At 38.5% G+C, this 19,900-nt stretch overlaps 2 protein-coding genes across 2 annotated transcripts; both read left to right on the forward strand.

Moving 5' to 3' along the window:
• Positions 1 to 794: 794 nt before the first annotated feature.
• On the forward strand, positions 795 to 7,007 carry LOC118818155 (aldo-keto reductase family 1 member B7-like). Its single transcript, XM_036585315.1, has 10 exons — positions 795 to 981; positions 3,335 to 3,505; positions 3,729 to 3,845; positions 5,035 to 5,112; positions 5,195 to 5,311; positions 5,451 to 5,563; positions 5,753 to 5,840; positions 5,922 to 6,005; positions 6,568 to 6,650; positions 6,757 to 7,007. The coding sequence occupies exons 1-10, from the start codon at positions 898 to 900 to the stop codon at positions 6,785 to 6,787; spliced, it is 966 nt and encodes a 321-aa protein (XP_036441208.1). The 5' UTR covers positions 795 to 897; the 3' UTR covers positions 6,788 to 7,007.
• A 5,143-nt stretch (positions 7,008 to 12,150) lies between these two features.
• Positions 12,151 to 17,499, forward strand: LOC118817825 (golgin subfamily A member 6-like protein 22). The gene is made up of 4 exons (XM_036584781.1): positions 12,151 to 12,168; positions 14,121 to 14,334; positions 14,693 to 15,745; positions 17,156 to 17,499. The coding sequence occupies exons 1-4, from the start codon at positions 12,151 to 12,153 to the stop codon at positions 17,497 to 17,499; spliced, it is 1,629 nt and encodes a 542-aa protein (XP_036440674.1).
• The last annotated feature ends 2,401 nt before the right edge of the window (positions 17,500 to 19,900 follow it).

The following is a 19,900-nucleotide window of genomic DNA, read 5'->3' on the forward strand; positions in this document are numbered from 1 at the left end:
TTGTGGACGATGCATGCAGTTCTATTATAAACAATTTTGCATGCTCCATCCTCATGGATGTGTACCTCTAACTCTCCAAAAAAGATATCCTGTTTAAAAGCTGAAAGAGAAATTAATTTTAAAGAAATACTTTTACTTTTGTAGCTTAAATACATTTAGGGGCACATACCTTTATACTTCTGCTTGACTAAAAAATGTAAGTCATACTACAACTTGATTATTTTTACTTGATTACTAGTACTTTAACTTAAATGTATGGTTTCTAGGCACACTTATATGGTTAAAGTGTATGAATACTTTTGTAAAAAAAATGTTAAAAACTTTAACAAAAATTTAACGTTGAAAATGTTCAATTTTAAGTTTTCATTCAAAAATAAACTAGGTTTATAGGATGCTAGTGCAGACATACATGGTAGAGCACCTATACAATGTGAATGTTTGGCCACTTTAAAGTGAACAAAAAGGATTCTGGAAACCTCTTTACGTTAATCAATCCAGGAACAGAATTTATTCACTTGTTAAAGCTAGGTATGGGTTTTCATGTCTAATTTAGCAACTGAAACTCCTTCAGATGAGTTAATGCTAATGCTAATAAGAGTTAGACAGAGCAATGTTAAATTGTTTTTTTCTCATCTTTTAGCAAACTTCACTAGAATAAAATAATACAAAGACTGGCATGTGCATGAGTTCATATTTATCTTTCCACACATTGTTGATTAAATTAAAATGATTTTGGCACACTTTCAGAGTAAGGGTCAATGATTAACTAATAAGATAAATAAAGAGAGAGAAGGCAGCGGAGAGGGAGTTGACAGCAAATCAGAAAAGAGAGAGTAAAAGCCAGTCAGTCGATCAGCCAGTTCACTATTTTGACAATTGTTTGACGCTGTAATAATCATGAGCGGTCAACAGCCTAAGAAGATCAAACTCAGTGACGGCAGCTTTATGCCACTGCTGGGTCAGGGAACATTCAATTTAAAGGTAGGATTACATTTTTGTAAATTGTGTATGTGGAGCAAGCGTCATTGATTGGTAATCATCACAAACCTCTGCTGTCTGTATATATGTTTCCTTTACTCAGCATTTTTGGTTCTGGTGTACTGCTTCTATTCAGGGTAAAATTCTGATCTCAAATAAAAATCTCTGCCACCAAATCGGAAAAGCTTGTAATATCACACTTGTGTAAATTTTTTTAACTGAAAGTATCATTTCGCACCTGGACAAAATGAGGCAACAATTAATTGTTGGTCTTGTCAGGTGAAAATTATGATAACAGTATGAACAGCAGTCCTTAATCAAAACTGTAAAATTCTCAAAGCTGGAAGTTAGAACAGGTTACAATGAGAAAGTGATATTCTTGATAAAACAATAATATTGTTTAAGAGCGTATCACTTATTTGAAGACTTATCAAAGCATTTTCATGTTGGCCTATTGCAGAGGTGCTCAAGTCATGTCCTGGAGTCTCGCACAGTTTGGTTTTCCCGCTCTAACACACCTATTACCCCTTAAAATCCAAGGTTTATCATAACTCTTATTCATCAGTAACTACAAGGACTAATGCAAACTAGCTGAGTCACTTTTACATTAAATAAGTGTGTGATAAAAGTTTGACCTCACTGGCAGGTCTTAAAAGATGTAATCTCCAAATTATGTTGGACTTGGTCCTGTAGGATCTGACCTATGGTAAAATACAGTAGTGGTTTATGGGCATACTTGTACGGTTAATGTGCTGGATTACTTTTCTGCAGAAATAATGCTGAAAACTGACTGAAATTTTAAATTTCAAATTTTCATTCAAAAATAAATTGGCTTTAAAAGATGTTCAGGGCAGATGGCCTAATCACTGAACCTTACCCTGGTGTGTGTGTGTGTGTGTGTGTGTGTGTGTGTGTGTATGTAATGTAAGCAGGTTTCCAGAATCCTTTTTTTGTTCACTTGAAATTGAGCATATGTTCATATTTTAAAGGTTCTCAAACATACAAGGTGGAGCTAAAATGGGCCATAACAGCCCAAAAAACTTTACAGCCAGTCACAATATCTGATATTGCATTATGGCTACAACAATAGTTGACATGTAATAATAGTTTTGATTGGTCTGGATTTGCTGAGGTGGGCGGGGCACAAGAAGTACATGAAGTAGGTCAGAGACATCTTATGCTAAGTCAGTATGACACAGCAAATTTCATTCATTACCAATAACTGAGGAAGCAATAATAAGCTTACCAACAAAGCAAAATGTTTATGAACAATGTTTTCACAGATCATTTCAAATAAAAAAGTTGAAATACAAAAAGAAAAAAAGTCTTTTAGGTACTGGCCAATTTTAGCTTAACCAGCTAGCTAAAATGTGCCATAATTTTCAGCTAAAATGGGAAACACACAAATACTTACACAGAAGTTGTGGGTGCAAATCAGGAAACCATGTTTATATTAATCATTACTTCATTAAACAAAACAGAATTTATTCACTCAATGTTAAAAGAGACATGAGGGTTTTCATGTCAAAATTGGCAACTGAAACTCCTTCAGATGAGCTAATGCTAAAGCTAACACAAGAGCTAGTCAGAGCAGTGTTGCTTGCTGAGGAAGACTCGTTACCTATTTACAAGGTTTTTACACTTTCATCAAACTTTAGTTAAACTAAATAATACAAAGACTGGCATGTGTGCACGTTAATGTTTACACACAATGTTGTAATCACAAATGCACCGTAACGGTTAATCTGATTTATCAAGCTGTCAGCATTATTTACCATTAGACACAGTCTGGAACAGTTTGATTACTTCCACACTCTGGCACACCTGTTAATCCCAAAAATCTGAGGTTTATTACATCCCAGCTCTTATTATTTAGTGTACAGGAGGACTACAGTCCAAACTAGCTGATACATTATAAAAGTGTGTGATAAAAGTTTGGATTCGCTGGCACATCCTAAAGGGATTAAACCTTGTGAAGTGTTTGAACAAGGAAAAACATGGCAAATTGGATACAGTTGGTATTGTGAAATACAATAGTGGTTTCTAGGCCTACTGGTGGGGTTAATGTGCTGGACTACTGTTTGCAGATTAATGTTGAAAACTGACTGAAAATTTACATTTCAAAGTTTCCACAGTTTGATAAAAACATAAACTTAATAGTGCTAATAAGTTAACAAGTAGTAGGAATTAATATAAAACTATTTTATGTTTTATGTAATATTTTTTCCTATTTTTATTTCCACGGAAATCTATGGCATGACCTGCCAGGTTCAAGGAGAACTGGTGTAGAAAGACCCGGCTGTGTTTCTCTTTCTCTCTCTCTGAAACTAGAAATGTTGTACTGTTTGATCATCAGGTCGCAACTTCAGACCGGAGTCAAGAAATACTTGAGGAAGCAATAGATGCTGGCTACCGTCACTTGGACACAGCCATTGTCTATCAAACTGAGGTGGATGTGGGCAAGGCCGTCCGCTCCAAGATACAGCAGGGGGTCATTAAGCGCGAGGACATGTTCATTGTGAGCAAGGTGGGTCAGTCTTACAAAACATCTACAATAACTGTAGGTAAGTGAATCTAACCGAGTTAATAAAACACCCCAACCTTACGAAAAATAACATTTTTCCATAACTTTCACCCAGTCAACACTGCTTTCATGCTGCTTTATGAAGTTCGATTCTGTTTGAATGTTATGTAAGATCTCTGAAGATTATGAATGAACTAATAAAGTGTCTCTGTTTTGTTGTGTCCAGCTGTGGTGCAGATATTTTGCCCCTGAGGACATCCCTGTGTGTCTGGATAAATCTCTCAGTGACCTGCAACTGGATTACGTAGACCTGTACCTTGTGCACTTCCCTGTGGGACTACAGGTTATACAACAGCATTGCATTCAGATTATTGTCAAGGGTAGAACTTTTTTATTCAGCATAAATGTTAATGATGTGAGGAAAGCAAAATTATTAAAAAAAAAAAAACAAGCAAAAACCCATTAAGATGGATAACCCCATATCTAACACTAACATTGGCCAACCAAAATTAATTCACTTATTACTAAATTCACTAATTACTAAAATTTAAAGGCATATGCTGTAAAACATAACCTACTATTGCCCAAATTTCTCAGTCTGAACATCAGCCTATAATTAACTCCACTAACTAACATTAGCAGTTCAAGGTTGACAGGAGTGGTCAGCGTTTATTGGTAGGACACCACAAAAAATAAATAAAGTAAGGTTAACTAGCAAATTTGGTCTTACGTTGGCCTACTGACACCATGGCTTATTCCATTTTACAAATGAAAAACTAAAAAATTTGTTAGGGAAAAAATGAGGGAATGTGTGATGAGCCATGTTCTATCACACTAACTTCCTTGTTGTGAATGAAACGCCAGCAGCTGTGGCAAGTTTTAAAGCACTGAAAATATCAGCTACATCCTTTTACCTGAGATTACTTGTACACTTGCGTTTTTAACCAGATAGTGCATGTAACTTGCCTAGATTAAGCTAGCCAGCTAACTAGTGAACTAAATTAGCTCACTGCTAAACTAGCATGCATTTATCACAGGCAAACATGAGTGGGATTTTTTCTACAGCCTAGCGCATGTTATACCTAGCCCCTCAGCCTGACCCTGCTTTGGGCTAAGATGTAACATTTGCACTCATGACACTGAATTCTTCAGTAATGGTATCGTACTCAGAACAAAGTTTTCTTTTGTAGCAATTTTTCGTTGGTTGCAGGGGGACTATGGTAGAAGACTGGAACAGGTTATTTATTTCTATTTTTATTTATTTTGTTTATACTGTGGTATATAATTAAAACCAGTAAACATTCCACTCGTAATGCAGAGACGACTTAACAGGACACAAGTGCACATGGTAATGAGAGAAGACCGAGAAGAGCACAGATGGGGCCAAGCCAGATTTAAACAGTTGTGGAGCTGCAAGAGGCCAGATTAAAAGTTTCAAAGCATCAATGAATGTCAAAGACTCTTTTTTTGTATGTACTGTATCAGATAACATTGTTCATCACAGAGAATAACCTGATGGCTTGTGATCACAGAACGTTGGTGATGAGCTCTTTCCAAAGAAGGATGGAAAAACTCTCACAACAGACTTTGACTATGTGGATGTGTGGAAGGTAAGGAAAGACTTCTGAGATCTGTAAAAGCCATAAAGAGGTTCTTGATTGTTCCACAGTGTCCTATGTATGTACATTTCAGGGGATGGAAGCTCTGAAGGCTTCTGGAAAAGCAAAGAGTATTGGAGTGTCCAACTTCTCAATCCCACAACTTCAAAGGCTGCTGTCTGTGGCTAAAGTCCCTCCAGTTGTCAATCAGGTACTGAGACATTGTAGTGTTAAAGTAATATATTGGTTTTACAGATGTGGTCAATATTTGTTTAAGACCCATCAGTGTCAATACTGTGCATACATAATTAAGCAAAATCCGTATCAAATAAACACATTTTCATCTGTAGGTAGAGCTTCATCCTTACCTGGTTCAGTCTGATCTGATTAAATATTGTAAGTCGAAGAATATTGCTCTCACAGCCTTCTTTCCCTTCGGCTCACCAGACAAACCCAAAGAGATGTAAGTTCACATCACATTTGACCACAAATTTTTAAAAATCTGAAAAGCAAAAAAGAAGCAAAAAAAAAAAAAATGAAAGAACAGCTTTCACGTCTTTAACAAACTGAAATGTCGCTGATAACCATAAATTATAATCTCAGTCCAAACGTCCGCCTTTAATTATGCTCTTCCTCTATCTCTCTCATGCAGGCACGCAGGAGACACAGACCCTGAAAAGCTGCTGGAGGATCCTGTGGTTGGGAAGATTGCTGCAAAACACAGACGGACTCCTGCGCAGGTCATACCTCCTCTCTCAAACAAATAACACAGCCATGCTGTTCTGTAGGTCCTCCGATACTGAATCTCAGGTGTTTTGCAGGTTTTGCTGAGGTATCACATCGAACAAGACATCGCAGTGATTCCAAAGGGTATTAACTCTGCCCAGATTCAGGAGAACATAAAGGTAACCCATCCCTCTCAGTAAAGGCTGAGTATTTAAAACATTGTCTGCTCCTTATTATTTGATGCTTCAAGCTTGCAAGTTAAAGAGGTTGAAACAAATTTTCTTCACTTTTTTCACCACCTCCAGCTATACAGTCCATATGTTAAAATTAATCTGCAAAAACAGCCCATTTTGACTTCGCTGTTTTTTGTCATGTCAGAAGTAAACAACCCATCAGCCCAGACAGGACAATGAGGCACAACACAGAACAGCCAATCAGAACAGAGCTGATTTACATGCTGTATATCACAAAAACAGCTTTTTAATTCTAAGGGAAAAGGGAGGTTGTGATATTGTCATTTAAAAATGAATTATGACTTTTTGATACATAAAACTTTATAGGTCAATCTTAAAGAGAAAATGACTAAATACCAAAAAACTGTAGGATAAAAGAGTCAGTGTAATGAGGTAAATTAATCCCAGTACAACAGTAATTCCATATGACTTGATAACTAAATGTTACTGTCACTGACAACTATTCAAAAATTATTAAGCGTAATGTCTTGTTTGAATCTGAATTCAGGTCTTTGACTTCTCTCTGGATGAGGAGGATATGAAAGCACTCAAGTCTCTGAATCGTGGCTGGAGAGGCGCCCCCTTTGAAGAGTAAGAGCACACTTTTCACCCCAACACCACTTAAATCACTTTTATTACAGTGTGGTCCAAAATACATTTCTGTACTACTTAACAATGGTGTGCTTTTGTTCCACAGCATGAAGACTCATCATTTCTACCCTTTTTAGTGGCTGAGATACAGGGAAGCTGTCTCCATTGTGAATGAGTCTACAATGCTGTTATTTTAATCAGAAGAACTTCAAACCATTTTTGTTGACAGATCAGCTGAATTAAAATTTTTGTACAATAACTGGATTAATGTTAGGGCTACACTGGGATTTTAATTTACACTGTCATAATCTTGGGTTTTTTGAATTTTGAGTGAATAAAATCTTTTTAAAACAACAATATGCAGTGTGTTTAATGGTTTAATGTAATACTGAAATGTTTGCCCATGTTAGTCCATATAATGAAGAAGTTGTCTGAAACATTAAATGCAAAGGCAAGTGAATTTTGTCAGTACTAAAATCTTTGATTTCGTGAGCCTCAGTGTGTTTTAGTTAGATTCTATCTAAGAAGTTTATCCTCAAAATAAAAGTATGTGTTGTCAACATGTTCAGTTCTTGTACTCTCCAGTTCACTTTCCTACTGTTCAGAGTTTGTTTTCAGGCCACAGCAAAGGGCTGCTATTACCAGTATCACAAACACTGATGTTTATTTCTAGTCTCGATCTTTTTCTTCTAACCAATTTAAAAGATAGGTATGTTGATTTCTATAAAAAAAACTACATTCATTTTTTTTAGATTTAAGGTCTCAGTAAAGTAGAAGAAATGTTAAAAGGGTTTAAAAAAGAAATATAGAGAAAATTATCATATTTGTGTTGCATAATAATAAAATAGGTTTATATTTTGCTTTCTTAAAGTTACTGTTGCTCTTTCCTGAAATTAAGAAGTCTGCCTGCTCATGGTGGCATTTTGAGTCAGAGTAACATAAAATTGGAAATCCCTACTAAGTTTTTGAGTGCTTGTTTTTTTGGCTTAAGACAATTTTGGTTTAGTTCATATTTGCATTAGGACAAAACCTCCATGATACAACCTCCAGCTTGGACTGTATTACATTCACATTTTGCTGTTTTGTTTTCAACTACTGAATTACTGTGCTGCATTTTGTGCATTCTCAGGACCCTTAGAAAAGGGGTCTCTGAGTGAAATGTTGGAACTGTTTTTGGAACCCTCAGAAACAGGGGGCTTCCTTAGCTTGGAAAAGCACAGCTCCCCACATGGGGTCTGCAGCATGCTATACATTTCATCACCAGAACTTGAGCCATTTCATCACTGAGTTATTATTTCTTCACCTTTTGGATGAAGAAATAAGGACTGATGTGCTGTGACTGAGGTAACAGTGCATGTCAGGGACACTTGTTCTGGATCAGAATAATCAGAATCAAAATTAGAATCACTTCATTTCATCAAATAATAATGTAATACATACAAGGAATTTGTCTTGGTGAGTGCACACATGTATGAAATGTCACAAGCTGAAATCAAACTGAATCTTCTACCAGAGGGAAATGGCTGGAAGAGGTGACATCCAGGATGAGAGGGGTAAGCTGGTATTTTGCCAGCACACTTTGTCACTCTGATATTATAGATGTCCTAAAGCGTTGGAAGAATACAATCAAATGATCCCCTTTGCTGTCCTAATTTTGTGCTGGAGTTTGGCTCTTTCTTTTGAGATGGAGAAACCAAACCAGATGGTTCTGTATGATGTGAGCATGGACTCGATAATTGCTGTGTAGACTCTGCAGCAGGTTGAATTTCTTTAGCTGTCTCAGGAAGAACATTCTCTGACAAGCTCTCTTGGCTATAAAGAGCGTGTTCCTCTCCCACTTCAGGTCCCTGAACATGTTGGCGCTCAGGAATTTGAGAGACTCCACAGTGGAAACCACAGAAGAATTAATGTTGAGCGGGGTTGTGGAAGGAGGATTGTGCCTGAAGTCCATCACCATCTCTATAGTCTTCTGTGTGTTGCACCACGAGACTAGCTGCTCAACTTCCTTTCTTTAGGCAGACTCATCCTTGTTGGCAATGAGGCCCACCACAGTAGTGTAATCTGCAAGCTTCAGGATCTTCACAGCTGCTTCCTTAGAGACACAGTCTTTGGTAAAGAGACAGAAGAGAAGGGGTGAGAGCACACAGCCTTGTGGTACACTGGTGCTGAGAGTTCGGGGGTCTGATGTGTGTTTTCCTAGCCAGACCTGGTGTCTCTTGTTTGGCCAGAAATCCATGATCCTCTGGCAGATGGGACCTGGCACAGACAGCTGGGACAGTTCGACCTGCAGCAGCTCTGCCACTATGGTGTTGAAAGACTGAAGTCCACAAACAGAACTCTAGCGTAGGTTCCAGGACTGTCAAGATTAGGGGTGGGAATCTTTAGGCACTTCATGATTCGATTCGATTACGATTCAGAGGACTGCGATGCATTTATAAAATGATTATCGATGCATCTCGATGCATCTTTTTTCTCTATACATGATTTCTATCTTCCTACTGTCTGAGGACTTGGTAGTTTTAAAGCAAAGTATTTGTAATGATCCATAATGTAAATGCATTACGGATCATTACAAATACTTTGCTTAAATTATCTAAAAGATCTTTTATTAATAAATCAAATGGAAGTGATGTGACAAGTGAACTAGAAGGCTCTCATTCAGAGACGCTGCTGCCACTCATCAGCGATAAAATGCGCTGTTGCCCTGAAATAAGATCCAGAGGCAATGGGTGTCCACGCAGTACGTTACAGCCACCCTTTTGGTCTCTTTGTAGAGAGTTGGGGGGGGCGGGTATTTTCGAGACTGGACGCTGAATCTCGGCTCCAAAGTGTGCAGCATAACGCGAAAGCCCTGGTTCTCAACGACCGAGAACAGACAGCAGACAGCAGGTCACATAGCCCCGAAGTCTGGCCTCGCCAGTAGCGAACGAAAAAACAGATTAAGACGAACATTTGGAGGACTATTCGCATTTATAAGCAGCGCGGTTGGTTAAATCTGCTTAGAGACGGTCTTTCTCTAAAAAGTTGCGAAAATGAACTCGCTTCTCTTTCGTATTTTCCCGTTCCACCTTAAATGGTGCAGCAGTTACATTCGGCACCTAAGGCAGAATTTAAGGTGGAACGGGAAAATTAGAACGAGAAACTGGCGAATGAGAAGCAACTTCAGCCTCGTGAAACAGCCGGATGCTGAGACATTTTACTAGAAACTCTTCTAGTTTTGAAGAAAAGTTTTCTGGCGGAGATGGGAGGAAAGCGGCTAAAGCTAAAGCTTAAAGCAGAGCGAAGTAAATCTGCGCTCTCGTTTATATTTTTAGCCCATACTAGGACATTAGCACACACTGAGACATACTGGACATTAAATGTTCCCAAGGTGGTTTGACTTTATTGAAAGGCATTTCTGAAATTGTGTATGTAGAGCAAGTATACTTCTTTGATCGGCAACCATCACAAATCTCTGCTGTCTGCTGTGTTTACTTCACTCAGCATCTTTGGCACTCAGGGCCAAATTTTGATCTCAAATAAACATCTCTGCCACCAAAACAGAGAAGCTTGGAAAGTCACCTTTATGCAAATTCTTTAACTTTAAGTCATTTCAAGTAAATTTGAAGAAGAAAATTATCCAGCAGTAGCCAGACACTCTGCACCTGGACAAAATGAAAAAAAATAATAATTCATTGTTGGTCTTGCCAGGTGAAAATTATGATAACAGTATGAATAGCAACCGTTACTCAAAACTAAAATTCTCAATGCTGGAGGTTAAAATAGTAATATTGTTTGAGAACGTATCACTTATTTGAAGACTTATCAAAGCATATTCATGTTGGTCTATTGCAGAGGTGGTGTTAAAGTCTGGCACAGTTTGGTTACTTTCCCACTGTAGCACACCCCTATTAACCCCTTAAAATCCAAGGTTTATTACAACTATCATGCTTCAGTAACTACAAAGACTATAATGCAAAGTCACTAGCTGAGTCACTCTTACATTAAATAAGGGTGTGATAAAAGTTTGGACTCGCTGGCAGGTCAAGATTAAACCCTGTAATCTCCAAATTATGCTGGACTTATGATCTACTTGTACGGTTAATGTGCTGGATTACTTTTCTGCAGAAATAATGCTGAAACTGACTAAAAATTTAAATTTCAAATTTTCATTTAAAATTAAACTGGCTTTAAAAGATGTTCAGGGCAGAAGGCCTAATCACTGAACTTTACCCTGGTATGTGTATGTAATATAAACAGGTTTTTTGTTCGCTTGGAATTGGACAAACGTTCATATTTTTAAGGTTCTCAAACATACAGGGTGGAACTAAAATGGGCCATCACAGCCTATAAAACTTTACTGCTGATCACAATATCTGATATTGCATTATTGCTACAACAAAAGTTGACATGTAATAATAGTTTTGACTGGTCTGGATTTGCTGAGGTGGGCGGGGCACAAGAAGTACATGAAGTAGGTCAGAGAAATCTTATGCTAAGTCAGTATGACACAGCAAATTTTACTCATCACTAAGAGTAGTGAGGAAACAATAATAAGCTTACCAACGAAGCAAAATGTTTATGAACATTGTTTTCACAGATTCTTTTAAGTAAAGAAAAGTTGAAATTTAAAAAGAAACTCTTATTTTTGTGGAACAAGTCCTTTTAGGTACTGGCATATTTTAGCTTAACCAACTAGCAAAAATGCATACAAGTTAATGTTTATCTTTACACCCCATGTTGTAATCACAAATGTGAGCAATGCACAAAAATGGTTAATCTAATTTATCAAGTTGTCAGCATTATTTACCATTAGACACAGTCTGGAACAGTTTGATTACTTCCATGCTCGTAGGTTTATTACATTCCAGCTCTTATCATTCAGAGAATAGAAGGACTACAATGCAAACTAGCACTCATACATTATAAAAGTGTGTGATAAAGTTTGGCTTTGCTGGCACATCCTAAAGGGATTAAACCTTGTGAAGTGTTGTAACAGGGAAAAACTTGGCAAGTTGGATACAGTTGGTATTGTGAAATACAATAGTGGTTTCTAGGCCTACTGGTGGGGTTAATGTGCTGGACTACTGTTTGCAGATTAATGTTGAAAACTGACTGAAAATTTACATTTCAAAGTTTCCACACTTTCATAAGAACATGAACTTAATAGTGCTAATAAGTTAACAAGTAGTAGGAATTAATATAAAACTATTTTATGTTTTATGTAATATTTTTTCCTATTTTTATTTCCACGGAAATCTATGGTGTGACCTGCCAGGTTCTAGGTGAATTGGTGTAGAAAGACCCGGCTGTGTTTCTCTTTCTCTCTCTCTGGATAAACACTGAAACTGAAATGTTGTACTGTTTGATCATCAGGTCGCAACTTCAGGCCAGAGTCAAGAAATACTTGAGGAAGCAATAGATGCTGGTTACCGTCACTTGGACACAGCCATCGTCTATCAGACTGAGGTGGACATGGACAAGGCTGTCCGCAAGGCAGGGCATCATTAAGCGTGAAGACATGTTCATTGTGAGCAAGGTGAGTCACTCTTCCAAAACATCTCTACAATAACTGTAGGTAAGTGAATTTAACTGGGTTAATAAAACACCCCAACCTTACGAAAATAACATTTAGCACAAATTTCACCCAGTCAACACTGCTTTATGAAGATTAATTCTGTTTAAGAATCGAAAGATGTTGCATTACACAGTGTTGTGTTATCATATGTTCATTGTAGAGGTGGGTAAACCAGATCCAAAAAACAAAAAACCCTCCCCAGGATTTTGTTCCAACTGCCTGAACACCTTTGCTGCTGGTTTGAGCAAATTAGAGAAGTCAAGCAGTTGAAACAAAATCCCGGGGAGGGTTTTTACTTTTTGGACCTGGATTACCCACCTCTAAGTTCATTGTTATATTAACTTAAATTATTTTCTGAACAATTGTGTATTTTATCATATTTTAGGATGGCCGCTGTTTTATAAAATGTATTATTTTATCACAGGGAAGGGAGTTTTAAGGGAGTTTAAGAACATCTCCCATGCTTATTGCTCGTGGTTTTATGTGATGCGTTGGAAATTGAACAGAGGTGACAAATGGGCCAAGGATGTTCTTCATGTGGGCTTGTTACATCCCCTTCTATGTTCCCAGAACTCCGCTTAGAAAGACAACCTCACAGACAACACAAACAACACTTTGAACAGATGGGAAATAAACACTTTCCTGAATAGTGCATGATGTTTTGATGAGTAGCTTTCTCTGTTGTTTTATTAGTGGGTTCATGTCTCCCTCTAGAGGTCATAACACAGAACTACAGTACATTTACATCAGATAACTATTGGAGAATAAAGTGTTCAATTTGACATAACAAATTTCCCTGGTTTCCTACAGCTGTGTCTAGCAGTGAACAAGCTAAACAAACCCAATATAAGAAGCAGGAAAACACACTACAGTCACAGCAGACGATTCTGTTTGCTAAGAGTCACAAACAAGAGACGAGCTGCATCAGAATGAAGAAAACCAGAAGCTGAAAAGAAGAAGAAACTGAAAGAAGAGGAAGGCTTGGCCTGTTTTGTCATTTGAAAATGAGTTACACATCCTCCACAGTGAACACACTTAAATATGGAATTTTTCTGGTTGTTTTTGTATTTGTTTAACATTTTGGAAAAAAAAATAATACACAAAATATAAACGTCATATTTATGTTCAATTCAGCAAATACACAGTGCGCATTTAAAGAGCAGAAGTGTGTTCTCTGTAGAGGATGTGTTACTTTTCCACTTAGAAAATCAACAAAACACGCAATTTGACCAGGAGAGCAGAAGAACTCTGGTGAAACTTACAGAAAGCTGATGACGAAACAGAACTGAGAAAAGAAAAAAAAAGGAAAAAGTGTATTAAGCTAACAGACGCGTCGTTTATGATAAGTTCCTTGACATTTATGAAAGTCATTTCGGCGCAATCGCTATGCAAAACAACGTTACTTGAAGGTCTAAATACTAAGAACATTCATAAATATAAATTATATATACGTTTAACATAACGGTACAGAAAATACAAATATTACATAAAAAGTAAACAAATATAATTAAATAGAATAAAAACGAAATAAAAATATCTGAGCTGCTTTGTGAGTTTAGTGATGGTGGGTGTCCGATATAAAACACTGTTTCAGTCTGTTTCAGTGCAGTAAATGTAATAATCAGGGAGAGTGGACAGACCCTGAAAAGACTGGCTGTCAAGCATCACAATGAGACCGCGAAACGTATACTACGTCACAATATACAAAGGGTCAACCTGCTCGTCCTGCACTCATTTTGATTACCCGCAGTTTACTGGACAGACCTCAACTGTGTTTCATCGCTATCATCATCACTACTGCGTCCTCCAAATGGTTGGTTCTCATTACAAGATTTAAATTATAAGTTGTTTTACACATTAACATAAAAAATGTTCTGTTTTAACTCAATGTAAAATGTCTCTTCTTCTCTCAGTATGGACTGAACGCAACGATGTGGAGGGAGGAATGGAGAGAGCACCTGCAGGTGAAGTTCTTCCAGGAGAGAATATGGCTGGAGAAGCGGGTGGAGGCTCTCCAGAATATCATGAGCCGTGAACTGGACCACAGGATGGAGCTCTTCAAGGCAGAATGGAGGAAAGAAGAGGAGAGGAGGAGAGAGGAGGAGGAAAACAACAGCTGTGTAGATGGTGAGGTGATTTTACATTAGTATTTATAGCTGAAAAGGAAGGGGGTCATTGACTAAGATCAGGAATTGATTGTTTAGGTCTAGATTGTCTAATTCTCTGAGAGAGGTATTAGCTGCAGGGATCTAAAGTGGAACTATATTTTATTTTTTTTGCTATTCTCATCTTTCTGCTTTTAGTTTTTTAACTTACTATTTAAGTGTAAAGCACTTTGAGCTTCTACATGTAAGAAAAGTGCTCTATAAATAAAGTAAGTTAATTTGTAAGTAACTTGCTACTATGAGCACTTTGCCTTATAGGCTGATCTTCACATTGTGCCTTGCATTCAGATGGCCTAACATAATGTAACGCTTTGTTATAGAGCTGAAGGAGTATTTGAGAGAGAGGCAGATCAAGGAAGATGAGATGAGGCAGAAGGAGAGAGCTCTGGAGGTGACATTGGAGGAAGTTAGGGGGATGCTGAAGGAGCTCCAGAAGCAGAAAGAGGAGTACCAGACAGTGCAGCAGGAACTCAAAAAGATTCAGGTAGAAAGAATAAAGATCGAGACAGAAAAGAGAGAGATCAAGAGAGAGAAAGAAAGACTGAGAGAGGAACAGGAGAGGATAGCAGCACAGGAAAGAATTCTCCTCATGGAAGTCGCCAAGCAATGGAAAACAACTGCTTTAGAACAACATGAGGAGATCAGACATGATAGAGAGAGAGAGATGGAGAGATGGAGAGTGATGGAGGAAAAGCTACTGCAGGCAAGGAAGAATGAAGAGTTGGTGAGAGAGCGAATGAAACTCGAAGAAGAGAAAAGGCGAGCCTCCATGGAGAATGAGCTGCAGAAAGAGAGATACAAGAAGATGGTGGAGGAAGAGAGAAAGATGATGCAGAAAAAGACAAGAATGATCGCAAAGGAATGGAAGAATATTGGAATGGAGATGGTGAACATCGAGACAGAAAAAGAGGCTCTTGAGAAAGAGAAGGAGACGGAGAGAGTGATGCATGTCTACAGAGAGAGTCTGACTGAGAAAGAAATGCAAAGACAGAAGACAAAAATGGAGAGAATGGAGAAGGTGAGAAGGATGGTAACAGAAGAAGAGTGGAGGGCTATTGATGCAGAGAAGGTTAAGATCGAAGAGGAGCGGAATGCTGTAGAGAGAGAGAAGAAGCAGGCAGAGAAAGAGATAAGGAGGCAGAGGAAGAGACTTGAGAGAGAGGAGGAGGAGAGAAAGAGGAGAGAGCAGGATGAAATAAAGAGAGAGGATGTCATTGCTATTGCGAGAGAGGAGATCCTCTTTCAGAAGGAGAAACAAGAGAAAGATTGTAAGAATCTGGAGAAAGAGAGTGCTCTCAACAAACTGGTGGAGGAGGAGAGGAAGCCTCTGGTGAAGACAAAGAGGGGAAAGGAGAAGAGTGTAGAGATGGAGAGTGAGGGGGAGGTGGAAATTGTAGAGGAGAAGAAGAAGAGAAAGGAGCAGAGGAGAGCAGAGAGAGAAATGGCCATGAGTTTGATGGAGAGAGAGGGGGAAGAGAATGTCATAGAGAAAAAGAGGAAGAAAAAGGAGCTGAAGATGGAGAAGACCAACAGACTGATAGAAGCAAAGAGGGACGAGAAGGAGATGATCCATGCAGAGAAGAGAAAAAAGAGAAAAGAGCAAAAGATAGAAGAGATAGAGACAGACAAAATACTGATGGAGAAAGAGATGGAGGGGAGGATCACAGAGGAGAAAAAGAAAAAAAAGAAGAGACCAGAGACTGAGACAGTTGATGAATGGATGGAGACAGAGAGGACTGCAGACGAGAAAAGAAAGATAAAGAAGAAGAGGAGGCGACTGAGAGAGCAGGAGGTGGAAAGAGAGAGGGAAGAAAGTGAAATGACGGAGACAGAGAGTGAGGGAAAGGAAACAAAAGAAGGGACATCTCAGAAAGAGCTCGATCTTACAAACGATCAGGAAAAGACAAACACTGGCAGCTTTGAAGAACATCAGCTAATGGAGAGAGAGCATGACAAGAAGAAAAAGAAACTAACGGCTAAAAAAGTGACATTTAGTGATCCTCCAGTGACTTTTCCAAACAGTGAGAAACTGAAGTCACTGCTTAGACAGGACTCAGAAATTGAGCAGTACACACCTGATGAAACGTTCGTGCAGAAGAACCTGAAACAAAGTGATGTTAAACCAAAAGATGCAAAGGTTCCTGCTCCAAAGTTTATTTCCAAAACAAAAAAAATGATTAAACTAGAGTCTTATGAGGAGTTTGATAGAGAACTCGAGGAGCTGCTGAAGATGGATTAGAGCTCAGAGCCCAAATCCAACTGCTGTGATATTAAATGAGAGCTCAGTCTGACAGACAACTGGAAAAAAAAGGCTAAAATGAGTCACTCACAAAACCTGATGATGTTCTAAATACTACGAACTCCAGAGGAGCAAATATCAGTGTTGCAAAAGTCAAAAGGAGCACAGCTCAAAACACACACACTCACACACATACAAAACCCCAAAACCACACACACACACAGAGTTATCAACAAAACCTGATGATGTTCTAAATAACATTATGGCACATGGGAAAAAGCACATAAGCAAATGCTCTTTTCTTGAACACAGCGGCAGAGGAGAACCACTGCTCAGTGCTACTGAAACAGCAGAGACAGCAGGCAGGTCACTTCTAACCATATAACTCTCCTTAATGGTAGATATACTCTGCATGACCATGCCTCCCCTGCTTTATGGCAGCACGAGCCAGTGGTGGGTCACTACATAGCCCCCTAGCCCCCAGTTCAAGGTGAGCTGTCCCAGTGACCTCAAAGAGATTGAGCAAAGTCTGTGGCGCACTCAGGAGTATGCTGCACCCACCCCGGTAAACACACATGGCACCGCCACCATGTGCGACCCAGTCCTCTCTTGCAGTGCCGCACCAGAGAGACTGAGTGCTGCGTCCTTCTTCCCATGTATGGAGGTACTCCTTGCCTCGGCTGTGATGGCTTGAAGGCCAGCCAGTGCGGCGAGCTGCTCGGTTCCTCTATTTCAGCTCCTCCTCCTGCCTTCTTGAGCACCAGATGTGCCTGCCAAACCATCATACTCAGCTCTGCCGTCAGCTCAAAGTGTCACTGGAGGGCCGTGACCAACACTGCCAGGCCACCACGCTGCTCCGTCATCCAAGCGTTCTCATCCCAACTGTAATGGGTAAGACCCTTGTTACTATTATTTTACTAGTGGACCAGATTTAGATTCAGTATAGAGTTGGTTGTATTTAATAAGGTGTTTGACTGAGACCAGTGCTTAAAAGGGCAAGAAAAAAATTAAGAAAATAAAAGTTAATTAAGAAAACACTTCAGATGCAATTCACTTTACAATTTGCAAGGAAAAAATTAAAAATGAATAATTAAAAAAAACAATATAGATATGGAGAATGCTTTAGCGTGAATATGTGTCCCATTGTTTTTCAATTCCAGTGAGTATCCTTTCAGTTTCCGCCCCCCCCAAAAGCTATTTATTACTTGTTTAGTCCTGATGGAGCTTTAATCTTCTGCATGCAATTGTCTTTTTCTAGGTTGGCTTGTCACTCCTTACCAGAGGAATCAAGATCACCCAAGTTCACAGAAGAAAGGGGTTCCACAGTCTGATGTCTTTAGATGATTCCACCATCCAATAAAACCTGACCTGTACAATAAACAGATTGAGTTGTGTGTTCATTTCAAATCAGATTTTTTCAGCTTTGATTTCTCAATCAAGTATTTATATAAACATAACAGAGATCATTAAATAAAAAAAAATAATAATAATAAAAAAACAATCGCTACATGACACCTCAAAAACTGTGAATGTTAAGAATAAGCTTTACAGTTAACGGATTCAACATATTTTTTCATTTTCTTTCATTAAGCTAAATGCTGGATTTGGTTGTACCTGCATTAGCTTTACAGCTCAAGAATTTCTCTTACCAAAGCTATTTTCTAATTATATAGCTTTAACAATCATTGCAAATAAATTAATATAACTACAGTACCTTTTCTGATCTGCCGCTCCGTGATGGTACTGAATGCGGTCCAGCAACGACGTTGACTGCCTTAAAATGGCGGCGCCTTTGACGCGCGTGGCTGAACCCAACGCGGCATTTGTGTATGTATATCTATGGGGGACTCACGTAACGCCGTTAAGGCCATCCGCGAACATTTAGTTTGAGCTTGGGAGCGGGGTATCGCTGAAACTTAATGCTTAACTGAAGTGAAAATTATCTTTGTTGTGACTTTAAACATTACATATAACAATAAGCGAAATTTTAAAAACCTACCTTCTCGTCTGTTTTAATGTTTTGTCATAGACGCACACAGAAGACTGCCTAACGCAGCCTGTGCACAACCTCGTGTAACGGTCTGGACACATATGAGGGGGCAACTATCGAATTCGTTCCTGCGCTATAACCGGCTTGTAGATCACATATTACACAGATCACATATCATATTAAGTGCTCCATTCGGAAAATTTAGAGGTCATTAAATTAGTGGTGGGGATTCAGACTCTTTTCAGCGAGTCAGATCAGTGGAGCCTTTTCACACTCCGATGCCGTTTAGAGCAGATAGCGACGAAGCAGGTAAAACACATCCTGTTAGTCTGCTGGTTGTTTTAAAACATAGAAAGCGCTTCATAAGTTGTCTTAAGGACCTTTCTCATATCTCAGACAGTGATGTAGACCGGGTTATAAAAGATTATACACACAACACACACCAAGACGAAAAAAGTATATAGGCTGTTCTTCGAAAATAACATTTTTGACTTTCACCATATGTTACCTTAATATAGCTAGCTAGCTAAATAACCTAGCAAGCTAACTTAGCTAACCTGACTGGAAATTGTTGGCTTGTTTTGATATTTACATATAATTAATGAGGCTTTATTGTGCTTCTAAGTGAAAAAGTTAACACATCCTCAACAGAGGCTTCTGCATGCTTTAATGCACAAATTGCTGTGTGCTAGCAGCATTTAATATATTGTAAAAATATAACATGTGGCCTATGCAAAAGTTATAACGCATTTTACGTTTAACTTTTTTAAGTATATTTTGTATTCTCAGCAAATAAGTTGATTGTTTGGTAGAAAAATGCCACATTTCACATTATGTTAACTTACTTTCACTTACAAAACCAACAGACCATGTAATTTGACCGGTGATGTTCAAACTAGTCTGTTTGTATCTGTATATCTGAAGAATCCTCTAGATTAGTGTTTCTTAATCCTGCTCCTGAAAACCCCTTCCCAGCATAGCTCCATACATTCTTTGCCCAACACATGAAATCCATTTTATCAGCTAATCAAAGCCATCATAAGTTGAATCAGGTGGGCTGGGAGATGCAATGCATGGAAATGTGGATTAAACTCTACATCAACATGTGGCAGGTAATATGGCAATTTAATGTTATAACCCTCACCTCACATATATAAAATGTAGAAAGCAATTTAAGTTTGCAATGTAGGATTCTACACAGCCAATTTGATGGTGTAATGTGCGATGTCGACCACTTACTAGCAAGTGTTTTAACATCACGGAGACATTTAACAATACACATCTGACAAAATCCTAATT

The sequence above is a fragment of the Colossoma macropomum genome, unplaced genomic scaffold (assembly GCF_904425465.1).
Source record: "Colossoma macropomum unplaced genomic scaffold, Colossoma_macropomum, whole genome shotgun sequence".
NCBI classification, from domain to species: domain Eukaryota; kingdom Metazoa; phylum Chordata; class Actinopteri; order Characiformes; family Serrasalmidae; genus Colossoma; species Colossoma macropomum.